This window comes from Miniopterus natalensis, chromosome 21, assembly GCF_054644295.1.
Source record: "Miniopterus natalensis isolate mMinNat1 chromosome 21, mMinNat1.hap1, whole genome shotgun sequence".
Lineage (NCBI taxonomy): Eukaryota > Metazoa > Chordata > Mammalia > Chiroptera > Miniopteridae > Miniopterus > Miniopterus natalensis.
Window position 1 is genome coordinate 18,271,685 of NC_142101.1, and position 12,882 is coordinate 18,284,566.

General features: G+C 40.5%; 1 protein-coding gene across 1 annotated transcript in view; it reads right to left on the reverse strand.

Moving 5' to 3' along the window:
* KCNT2 (potassium sodium-activated channel subfamily T member 2) overlaps positions 1-12,882 on the reverse strand; it is a 103,166-nt gene that overhangs the window by 58,404 nt on the left and 31,880 nt on the right. Inside the window, exons 2-7 of the mRNA XM_087829047.1 lie at positions 12,191-12,270; positions 11,208-11,307; positions 6,853-6,901; positions 6,024-6,083; positions 3,352-3,426; positions 2,114-2,197 (exon numbers count right to left, since the gene is read on the reverse strand). Coding sequence (XP_087685173.1) covers positions 2,114-2,197; positions 3,352-3,426; positions 6,024-6,083; positions 6,853-6,901; positions 11,208-11,307; positions 12,191-12,270 — 448 coding nt within the window. The remainder of the gene's footprint in view (positions 1-2,113; positions 2,198-3,351; positions 3,427-6,023; positions 6,084-6,852; positions 6,902-11,207; positions 11,308-12,190; positions 12,271-12,882) is intronic.

The following is a 12,882-nucleotide window of genomic DNA, read 5'->3' on the forward strand; positions in this document are numbered from 1 at the left end:
TTACTAGGTATTACATTTCAACTATGCTGTGCATACTCAATAATATACTTTAAATGGGTACAACAGCATATTTTCATTTTTGCCTAGGTCAGAAATAGACCTTACTATATAATAGATTTAGATGCATGCATTAACATTGATTGAAGAGAGCTATCTAATGACATAGGAACTTGCCCCCTCCATACCAGTATATGATAAAAATTCTAATTATAAAATTGGCATACAATATAATTTCGTGTATGATATGTGTGTTCATAGAAAAAGTATGTAAATTATTACTAGTCTGTGCGGTAGATCTGTAGGTTTCATAATTTTTTTACTTTCTAGTTCTCAGTTCATCTCAATTTTTTTATAATAAACTGTTAATAGTCTAAAAACCAGTATAGCAGGGATAACATCACCAACGTAAAATCCCAAAGAGCCATCATCGTTTTCTCTTCCACACTTTAACCAGAACTGTTATAAAAACAAAAAACTAAGTTGAGTAGAATCTCACCTCTCAACCCTTACCGTCCTCTGACGGAGGGCTTAATGAGCAGGAAAACAAATAAAAATTTAGCGACCAGTGTTGGGAGGAGAAGCTAAATAGAGCAGTGCAATGGAAAACGGGTCCTCAGTGAGTACTGCAAAGCCCTCCTTTTATTCTCAAGGTCTGACTGTTGTTGCTCTCTTGGTTAGGTTATTTTTTCCCAACAACTGATAACACAATTTATCAGAGGTTATTTTTTCCTGGTGCATTTTTTCATTAGCAGTTTAGGTTGTCTCTTTAGTGAAATAGGTTTTTTGGGGTTTTTTGAACAATTAAGACAGCCCAGTGTTTTTGCAAACCACCTCACAGACCACGCTCGCCAACGGGTGGGCCACACACTTTTATGAGACGCCAGCGGTCACTAAACCTGGATGTTTAGAAACATTCATCCGGTTACAGATTCTCAAATGTTATCCAAATATCCCTCCATGCCAAAACGTTGGTCATAATTTCTGTTTCAAAACCATTTAAAAGAAAAACAAGTTTGCCTCTGGAAAAATTTAATTCTGATATAGCAAAACTAATGTTGAGCCCTGACTCTGTTTATGCATTAAATAGACACACACATACATATTTGTGCGTGTGTGTGTGTAACTTAATTTTCACAACAAGCTTGTTATGTAGGTACTTTTGTTCTCTTGAAGATGAAGGGATTAGAAAGAAATTCACTCTCTTGGCTGTCCTATCAGAGAGATCAGCGCACAGTGGACTTACGTTAACACGTGGAGAGGGAATGACTGGATAGCACAGGCCTGAAGCTCACTGGTAAGCAGTGAGCCCTGCTGTAGACACGCTTTGGTCATAGTTATAAATCAGGCCTTCCAAACAGGCTCTGCCTCGGGCGAAGGGAAACCAGGGCACGGCCTGAACTCTGAATCCCTCTTCCCTCCTGATCTCCCTTTCACAGCCCGACCGACCCTGAAAAGATGACTTTAAATGAGGGGCTTCCAACTCCCATACAGGGCCTTATAAACCCACAGATTTGTATGAAAGAGGAGACCATAGTTATGAGCAGTTTGACTCCATGACCCCCCCCCCCCCGAATCCTTATGACCAGGGGCCGCACTATACGTGAACAGATAACCTGGGAGGGTGATTTGTCTTCAGAAGATGGACTCAGTCCTTGGACCAGTCCAGACAGCAGCTAGCTTCGGTTTGGTGCTGTTTAGAAAATCTGAATCCTTGTGGTTCACCAGTTCATAGGGCCTGACAAAGAAGAGACTTGGCCATATGGGCCTTTTGCCAGTTTTCATTGATTAGGGTACAAGGGGACTATCACTTAAGGCTATTAGCTTAGATACTTATACAACACATCGTTTGAACTTTTTAATAGCGTTTTACCGAAACACTTTCGTTTTTACAAACATTTAAATGAAACTATTTGCTAAGATACTAAATTTATTTAAGAAGAAGTTTAAAAATAAAATGTGGATATTTAACTCTCTATACTCTATGAGGAAAGCAGAATAAAAAGAAACGAGGGGAAAATGTTGTGTCACCTCCCCTGTGTAATCTGAACACCGAAGTGGGAAACAGCGACAGGCTGAGGATGTGTCTGAATCCGCGTGCCTCGTTCACACTTACAATCATGTTTTCCAAGGCGTGTTTGGCGAGCCAGCAGTTGAGAAAGACTGGGACGAAGAGATTCCTTAGGGAGGGCCAGAATATCTGAAAAACATGCCAACCTAAGCTTTCATCTCAAAGCAGGGACTCAGACCCAGCAGACTGAGAAGAAATGTCAAATGGAAAGAGTTTCACTAAAGACAACACAATTGAAAACAGGTGACGAATGCATTGAACTCACTAAAAATGCAAGGAGGCGACATGATCTTTTCGCTCACTGTCTGATTCAATTCTTCGGGAGATTATTGCAGAAGCAGAAAGAAAAGAAGCTCTTACTGGATGTGAGATGTAACTATGCTAATTCTGTCGTTAAATCTCTTACTGTGACAGTTTGCAGTGGACATGGCCTCTTCCTTCTTTGCAACTCAAGGGGAAAAGCAGGGACCAGGAGAGAAAGCCCGGCCTCCTGTAACATTACCACTCGCTCCTGGGATATTTAAGGGACACTGGGGGACCATGTTTAATTGGAATTATATTTACTTAGTCATTTAATCTAATTTCAGTTGCTCCTCTAGATAAATCACTCAGATTAAAATAATTGTCCGAAGTGAGCAACTGCTTTAGGTACCTACTTATTTTTATAATTTTCCAAATAAAACTCAACATCTAGTTAGGAAACATCATTCCAACAGACATTATGACAACTCTATCAGAGTTAACACCAGATTTTGCTGCGGTGACATGCGATTGAGTCAGATCTTCGTGGAACTGGTATTCTACAGACTTTGATAAAGGGGCAAATTGCTGGCTGGCTGGCTGTTGACAACCTTTTTTATTAAAGAGAGAATTAATAGATCCTGGGGTTAACCTAGAGATAAATATAATCTCAGTATGAGAAATGTTTACAAATAGCTGGTTCTACTTGGTTTCTGTATTTTTAATTTCACAATATACACAAGAAATAGAGTACTTTCTAGTCTGTTTAGACAGTATTGGCCCTTGTTTAAATGGCGACTCTAGACCATATATTTCTAAGCAGCATTTCATTTTGCTCTTGTACTAAATCTCATTACTTTTATTGAATTTCACAATTCAGTTACCCAACTGATGTTACTATTTATTTTTTAATACCATGACTCTAACCAAAACCTGAATTCATTTATCTGAGCTGAATTTTGACTTTTTCGTATTTAGATTTAAAAATTTTACTGAAGTCTAACGACAAAATTATTTCTTTAAAAGAAACTTTTAGGACTTACTGAGATAACGAAGGGAACCGCGTTAATTATTTCCAAGATGAAGGGTATTCGTAAAACCTGTTCCCAGATGTTTCCCTTCCAAGAAAGAAGTAATAAAGATAAAAGTCACTTATACCAGATCCCATTTAAGATGTGAAAAGATAGCATCTCAGAATTTTTCTAGCGTTAAGGATGATTACAACAGCGGAATACTGCATCATTATATAAAGGTATAGCAATGACTTTTAGAGATTACATATAAATAAAATTTAAAAATAGACTAACAAAACCTACAGAATCAATGAAAGGGTGACTCAATCATAATGTTTACTACAATAAATATATCCACTAACTATAAAACATGTGAAATATTCCTAAACACACTTTTTAACAATGTTCATCGATACAAACTTTTTTTTTTACTCTAAGAAAACATAAAGGAAGGGATTTTTTTCAATCATTTAGATTCTAACCTCCCAACCCACATAGTACAACGAAATTAGTCAGGACTGTCTACTCGACTCACAGGGCTGGGTGCAAAAAGCAAATGCAGGGCTTCTCGTGAACAAATTGTGAACGATTCCAAGACGGTGACATCAGCACATTACACCAAGCGCGCTCCCCACCCCACAGCTGCACCGATGACACACACAGGAAGTCCTCCCTGATGTTGGCAGCTTGTCACTGAAACTTTCTCGAATGGTGTCCCACGAAAAAGACCTCGGACCCCTAAGCAGCTTATCTTCTCTGCAGAGATCTGTGCTCCCTGTAATTTCCAATTATTTTTAAACACTGGCTATAAACTTGGGAAGCTTTCTTCATTTTCCCTCCAGCCCCAAAGGCTTAAAACATTACAGGGATGGAAAATTCCTGCACATCACCAAACAAGGCTCTAGACTGGCTGTTGGTCTTTGTGCTACAATATTAAGTGATGGGTTCTGGTGTCATTAGCTCGTCACCTGTCTCCAGACTATATAAAAGGGGGGAGGGACAGGGTAGAAGAAATGGAAGCAGTGAGAAGAAACTGCTCTGCACAGAGGCATCGGTGCCAAGTTGCCTCTGCCGTCACCTCAAGCTCAGTGAGAAGGGCCCAGGTCACCCACTCAGAGAGCTCGCTCACGGGGGGCCTGGATTTACTCATGTCTAAAACATCTCGGATCAGAAGACAGCGGGGGAAAGAGCTGCTGAGACAGAACAAGCCAGTTCGAAGGCAATGACACCTGTTTTCTTGGAAACAGATAGAGACCCTAAAGAATAAAACCTATGGTCACCGTAACGGCGTTTACACCCAGGCGGGCTTCATTTGGGGTTTGACTTGCCCTAAATTTAGGATTAAAAAATAGTCTAAGGAATGTGATCTTCAAAACCCTGTGTTTTAAAAAGCAAAAAAGGTATGCATTTGCTAGATAAAGGGTCTGCCCCGAAACACAGCCATGAGTGCTCTTGTCGATACAGCACATGCAGAAACTGAACTGAAAATCAGTGACCAGCACGACCAGCCTGACGACCTTCCCCCTCCTGTCTCCATCCGTCTTCGCTGACATCCCTGTCACTCCACCAGTGTCAGCGTCCCGTCAACATGAGCCCAGGCTTCGCCCCCTCATACTCAGTGGACCCGCGTCCTGCACCAGTCGGTTGATTTCTCTGGTTTCTTCCTTCATAATTTACCTTGCATCCAGGCCGTCCATCTGTCCCTCTCACCCAGCCAAACACTGAGGCCCACTGCCATCGTGTCTGACGCGAGCAGGTGGCCTTCAGTGTGACGTCTGTGTCTCACCTGTGCCGCACAGAGGTTCTGAGCCAGTCGCCCTAAAGCTTAATCACAGCCGCAGGGCCCCAAGGTCAACGGCTCCACCAGGTTCCCACCACATGTTGCTGCGCATGGTGCTCACAATTTTGTCCCAAACGATTTGCCCCCCTATTTCCCCCAATACCCCATACTCTGGCCACACTTGAATATTTATTACTCTTGCAATATTATGTGTGCATCCCTTCCTTTATGCCTTTTTTAATTCTATAAATCCCTATTGTCCTGTCTTTTCACCTTTCCACAGTGAACGCAGCAACTGAAGGACTCTGCATAGTCGGCCAAGTACTTCTTCATCCCACGATCCCACCTCTCTCTATGAACCCCCGTAGGACTTTATTTGCCCCTCACTGAAAAAAAACTATTATTCTCCCTTCTATTATTATTTGTATAATTTTTTCTTACCTACCCCCATTTCCAGATTGTAAACTCACAGAAAAACAAACAAACAGTGCAGAGCTTGGAGCTCCTCTTCAGAGGCTCAATAAATACTGGTTAAATTGTGTTAGCCAAACAAAGCTTTGCCAAAAATTAAGAGAGCTCATTAGATGATTCCTAACAGACATGTTTTTGCTCCCTCGATGATTTTGTACAGATCAGGAAAAGAGGTGGAAAACAATAAAGAGCCGGACCGTTCCATTCGCTTGACTCGGATCATGGATAAATTAGCCCATAGGAATGAGTGAAGTATTTTTAAGCCACCAAGGAGAACATTACTATATTACTACAGTGTTTTTTAATCACATACTAGAGAGGCCCAAAATAATTAAAGTGGTTTAAGAAGAGCTTGCTTCATCCCCAGAGTATGGATTATAAAGAAAGGAAAGCTGGGTAAAGGTTAGTAATGAGCTCTATTAGCAGAAAACTTCTAATGAGAAGAGCTTACCTTATAACTGAGATAACCAAGCAGTATGGTTTCAAATAGACTTATCAAGGCCACCAAAACCTAAAATATAAAGTGTACCTTAATGAGAAAATACAATAAATTTAATAGATTCATGATTCTAGTACTACATATTTATGTGATATACACATACATGATATAGGGGGTGTTTTAAGGCACTTTAACTCTCGTATACAGGTGGCAGGTGGCAGGTCGTCCCCCCTACTACAGCTTAGCTTTTGGCATTTCTAACACTCCTTAATAAATCTTTTCTGATTTATTATTGCAAATGGAAATGTGGGGTTAGAATAGTGAGACTGGCAGGAGTTTCCACGATATGGAAAGAATAGGTTCTCTGGGGTGTGTGTTCCTAACAAACAATCACACACAACTGCCCACCCCAAATGACACACCGCCAGCAGCACCCACAGGGTCTGCAGTGCATTCACCAAAAACAGCGGTCCCTTGAGGAAAGAACACAAGGTTCAGGTTTAATGAGATGGGCTTCTGATTACTTGGTCAAGGGCTGTGTAACAGGAAGGAGGGAGGTTGGTTAGGGGACTGGTGGAGCCTGAAAACGCTGGTTGACGGGTTTTCTCCACCCTCAGCAGCCATCTGAAGCTAATCTTCATCGCAAGGAAGTTCTCAGAACAAAGCAAAGCTCCAGCAAACACGAAGAAAGGAACCAAAGTGTTAGTCTAAGGTGTGCATCACGATTAATTAAGCAATAAAACAAGCTCACTTTTAATATCAACAGTTTCTCTCCAATTGTATTTCTCTGGAATTCAGGGAGAAATTCAGAAATTTAAGGACAAAGCAAAATTGTACTAACCTGTAGGCCCCATAAAGGTAGACTTCTGTTCACCCAAAAGATGTGAGACCTGTGAAAAGAATAAGATGTTACTTTTTTAAAAATATGGAAATGCATTCACTTTAAAATTGTGATTGAAGTTGGAAATATTTAAATAATGCTAACAAAAAAGAGACAAAATATCAAAATTAAAATTAGAAAAGCTTTATTTTTCTTTTAGTTTTCTTTGTAATAGTATTCATTTCTATTCCTGGAAATACCCTTTTAAATTTCACTTCAGTCTCTTGTTAATAATAAAAGATAATGGGCCTTTATTTAACGAGTGATTATGGCAGGGTACAAAAACCTCAAACCCTTTTCTAGTCAAATTCTCTATTGAAAATTCACCAAGGGTCTTCTCTAGACTTAAGATTTTGTTCATTTTAAAGCTGTTCATATTTCAGGAGTACAAATTCGACAGCATTAATAATCCAAATAAAGTCAGTAACTCAGACTATAGAGCACATTAATATTTCACATTTGGGTTTATGCAAAATATTTAACATACCACCAAAGACCTGTGACTGAGAAGAGCAAAGCCCATTACACAGGACAGGGAGTGACTGTCCGTAAATGTCTCGTATAAACCATTTCACCTTTTCACCTTTGAGGTCAAAAAGTGTTTATACTCTGCCAAAAACACCATAACGTTGCCAATGGCTCGCCCCTCACTGGAACTCATGAACCGCCTGCTGGGTGTGTGGTTTCCTTCAGTAACGCCCCTGAATCACCAGAGCCTGTCCTTTGCACAATCTCATCCATTAACAACAAAATTCCTTCCATAGCCTTCATTGTGTCCTTCCTCACAACATTTTCATATCAGTTCTTCTCCTGAAGGGACTTAAAAATAAAGCAAAGCAGCACAAAATATGCTCCGCTTTATTATGTCTAATTAAATAAATCTCCTTGCTGAATTAGCCTCATTATTGTAAAATAGAGCCTGTGCCCATAAAGGCCACTTCTGTTTTTCATTAACCGGCGCTGCATCCACAATGGGAACCAAACAGAACATTGCATTCAACATGGAGCCATGAGTTATTTTGGTTGGTGGTTAATGGCAGTAATCTGATTTTTCAAATGTATATCCTCTATAATTATGGCTGAATATTCTTAGTAACCTGGCATAGAAGTTAATTGTAGGAAACTTTGTTCCTCTTAATGTTTTCAAATAATATAATTTCACTCTGCTATCCCCCACCGGTGCCCTTTTACCCTTAGAAGGGACCTATCGTGACTCAATTTGTGGTGTTCAGGTCTCTCTGATGTACATGCTAGTCACAAGTCACCAAGTTTTAAAAACAATTCTGGTATGTTTTTGGGAGGATTTGTAATGAGAATCGTTTTTAGTGACACATAGGGAGAGGCGTGTAATAAATGTAATAGGCACTGAGAGGCAGTGTTCTTCAGTCATCTCCAAGGTGCACCCCTACCAGTAAAACTATTGAGCATATTTCCATTAATTCAGCGACGTTCGCTGACCCACCAAAGCCCATGCTAAGTATGAGCACTACAGAGGCAAAGGCCACAGGGTCCCCGCCCTCAGCGAGCGCACAGGGAGAGCGGAGAATGGGCACAGCTGACCTTGAACAGCAGGGTCTTGAACCACATGGGCCCGCTTATAGGTGGATTTTTTTTCTTTTTTAAATTTATTGAGCTTTTTAGAGAGAAACATGGATTTGTTAGTCCACTTATTTATGCATCATTGGTTGATTCCTGTTTGTGCCCTGACCTGGGCTTGAACCCCAAACCTTGGCCTGTGAGGACAACGCCCTAACCAACTGAGCCACCCGCCAGGGCTAGGCGGACTCTTTTCAATGACTAATGTCAGTGCGTTTTCTCTTTCCTCATATTTCTTAGCAACTTTTCTTTTCTCTAGCTTACTTTATTGTAAGAATATACAATATGCATGTTATATGTATATAGTACATATAACATACAAAATAGGTGTTCACCGACTGTTTATATCATCGGTGAGGCTTTCGGTCAACAACTGGCTATTAGTAGCTAAGTTTGGGGGGAGTCAGAAGTTATACACGAATTTTTGAGTGTGCAAGGGAGGGGAGGGTTGGCTCCCCTACCTCCCTGTGTTGTCCAAGGGTCGCCTGTAGTAAAATCAAGGTCCTGTGTTAGGTCCTGGGACAGAAGTATTCAGGGGATGTTGTAGAACTGGGCTCTAGGTCATCGCCTCAGGTATGAATTTCAGAGTAAGTGTTGCCCAAGAAGTCGTCATCTTGAAGGTTCAGGGGTCCTAAAGCTTGTTAGGGGCAGAGGTGGGAAGCAGAGGTCCCAGAAGTGAGAGCAGAATGTTTCGTGGCCCAGAAGCCTTGGAGGGCAGGGTCTGGATCAGCGGCCTCACGGGGGTCACATGGCTGGGGGAGAGGTGGGCGAGGAGAGGCCAGCGAAGGTCAGATTTAAAGGACCTCTGTTGACTCACAGAGTCACTCACTGACTTAATAAATAACTCCTGAGGGCCTAACGGGATTCAGACCACAGCCTCTGTCCTCGTATAAAAGCCACTGGAACCCACATGGAACACACAGAGGAAGGCAAACCAGTAAAGTGGGTACAGTAGGTCAAAGAGGGAAGGCAATGCAAAAACGAAAAATAACTGTTCAAGAGTCTTGGTTGAACAGGATGCTTGGGTAAGGCCTCCCTGAGAAGAGATTGTGAGTGAGCTGAGGAAGGGGCCTGTGCTATCTGCTGGGAGAAAATTCCAGAAGGAACAGCAGGAGGGAAGGCCCTGAGCCAGCCCAGCGTCTGGTGGGGTTCCTGATGCTGTACACCTGAAACTAATACAAAATAATATTGAATGTAAAAATATATATATGCTTTTGATGAAATTTTTAAAAAGATGAGTACTGAGGGCCTCCAGGAGGAGAGCAAATGGGAGAAAATTGGGAAAACAGGATTAAGTGTATATTGAAGGAAATAAGACACACAAAACAAGCAGTACGATGCCAGAAAGAGCAAGAACTCCCGAGCATACAATCTCTTCACAGGTTGAAAATTCCCCGAGGGTAGAAGATGTTCCTTGTCCTGGCTGTGTCTCCACTTATAGTATTATAAATACAGGCTAAGAATCCAATAAAGACACAGCGAAATACCCATAATGCTCTTTCATTAGATAAACTGTTTCCTAAAGAATTATCACACCAATTATCACACAGTAAAATTGCACTTGTTAATCTTCAACGTATCTCCAAGCCCTTTAATAAATACAGAATCATTTTCACTGCCCAATCAAACCGAAGAGTAACCGATTCATTTCAATGCATAGTGAGCTCTCCCTTCCTATTTTACTTCAATCTTTTTAAAAATTTCCTTAGGGCACAACTCCCCAGGGGGAAAAAGAATTGTACAGGAGTTAGCCATCGAGTTTGCTTTCTGCTTTGAAAATTCTTTTAAATTGAGTAGGCTGGACAGGGACCCAAGGAGGCGATCAGATCACAGTGATTGATGTGATTGCACACCTAGGCCCCTTCCCTGCTGCTTCCAACGAAGGGAGAGGCCAAAAAAGCCCATCCATGCATAGCAATGCAATTAATAAAAGCAACACGGCCATGAATAAAAAATAAGTTGAATCGATAAGCCATTTAACTCAAGTAAGATAAAGAACTCCACAAGAGAAAGACAAGTACCCCAGCATCTCACTCACCTGCGGAATCTAATGAACAGAATAAACCGGTGAACAAAACAGATTCAGAGACATAGAAGCAGGGAGCAGACGGAGGGATCTCAGAGGGGAGGCGGGAGGGTGGAGATGAACCAGAGAACTTATATGTTTATATACACGACCCAGGGACACAGGCAACGGGGTGTGATGCAGGCCAGAGTGGTGGGGGTGGCCGTCAGTGGGGGAAAGGGGGACATCTGTGATACTTTCAACAATAAAGATACATTTAAAATAAAATAAATTTTAATGAAAATCTTTGGAGTGTTTCTATTTAAGAGTAACAGCTAGAGTGTCACTGGAAATACTTACAAAGCTTGCATCCAGGAGAGTAATATATGCAAGTGAAGAACAGAAAGGTACTGGGTGTTCAGAGAGACAGACCCATGGTAAACAATGACTTGCAGGGTTTTGATTAGCAGTAGACACTTTAGGGTAGGTGTCCAGTGTCGGCGTTAGAGGAACAGATAGAGAACACAGGCAGAGATGTTTAAAGAACTTACAGAGGTGATCTCCGCTTCCTGCCTGAAAGGCAGATCAATATAATTGCAACAAACACCTAAAACATCCTCGGAAAAAAATTAACTCTATGCAACTTTCTTTAAAATTATAATACAACTCAAAGTAATCAAAAGGCTGTTGCTGAGGGTCAGGCGGAGATACCTACCATCCATTTCCTTGTGAAGGGTTCTCCAGGAGCACTCGGATGATATACAGTAAGCAGCTTAATAACTTGAGGGAAAAATTGAACAGGCGTATTCTTAGACCTTTAAACAGACAACAGAGATTTGATTTTCACTTGAACTTAGTCCACAGAGAGACTAAACGGAATTGTCAGAAATATCAGTGTTAAGTACAGCACTTGAGTTGTATTTAGAAACCACGATGCCACATCGTCTAAACCGTCTGAAGTTCAAGGGTTTATTACCGTTAATTACTGAATATTGAAACCAAGGGTGCGACTGGCAGAATGCTTGCCCCGCCAACGTTATTAGCGGAGCGAGCGTGAGTCTAGGTCTGAGCAGCCAGAAGCCGCAGAAACCAAGGCCCAGCAAGATTGGTTCAGGTTTGCCTGCAAGTCTAAGCGTGTTACACACCCGCGAATGTGGGGCTGAATTTCAGCCGGCTGGAAAATCTAGCTGCTTGCACATCTCAGAATAAGCTATAAATCTTGTACAGTCAGAATACCTTGCAGACTTTAATTACAGAGAAATTATAATCATGTCTATAATTATATATTACACTTTAAATTAGCAATTACATAATTGTAGAGAAACCATAATAGAATGTTCTGAGAAATACAGAAACACACACACGTTTTTGGAGTTGGACCAGCTGAAAGTGACTTTTCACTTGAGGTGAAATACCAACGTAGTCTCAATATTTTTGTGGGGACTAAGACCTTCAGGTATGTACCCTCCGAAACCCTGTGGGCCACAGTTGTGCCACCTGTGATACTTGATATGATGGGTATTCAAGAAACCTTAACACCAACAGATGTAAAAATCTAGAGTCTTCTGTCATTTTACTGCCTGGCAGACAAGATTATCAATTGTTTTCCTCTGTTTAAATATTTTGCAGAAGCGTTAGACTGGAATTGTTTGAGGGAAATATATGTACGAACACATAGATGGGAATAAAATGACTTACTTGATCTCTGATTTTTAATAAAAAATAACTTTAGTCTCTCTTTAAATGTGTTTTCATTCATATAGAATTCAACTTGGACCCTGCAAACAGAAAATAAAGACATAATTAATCTGAAGACTAATATATAAGAAAATTTTTAAAATTACTTGTAAGGGGTGGGGCCTGAAAATTTACTTTTAACAAACCCTTCACTTCACCTTGACTGTATTTGAAAACCACATTATCAGACACTTACCTTCTTATTTAGGCTCATTTTAAATTATACACAGATCAGGAAAGGAGTAGGAATGTCAAATAGAATGTTAAAGTCACACAGATATAAACCAGACAGATCAATTGCGATGCTGAATATTAGATGTTGAATCCTCTATAAAATTTCAACTGTCAGAAAAATAACATTTATTTAATGAATGCGTTTGCTTTCCCCTAAATTATTTCAGACTGCCTCTTGTGTCCTGGCATAATTAATATTTTCAAAATACTGAGTGAAAAAAAAATACTGGTCAGTGCATGGTGACTTGGGTAATAATTATCATCTGAAATTTTCTTAGTCTCTGATACATGAATTATAAATTAGGATTGCAAAAACAGCTAAGAAAGCATTTTAATGTTTATACAAACAACGAAGATTTCAGTTCAGTTTTCCTGACATCATAAAATTCTGATAATGTCACCCACATAGACTAGACCGT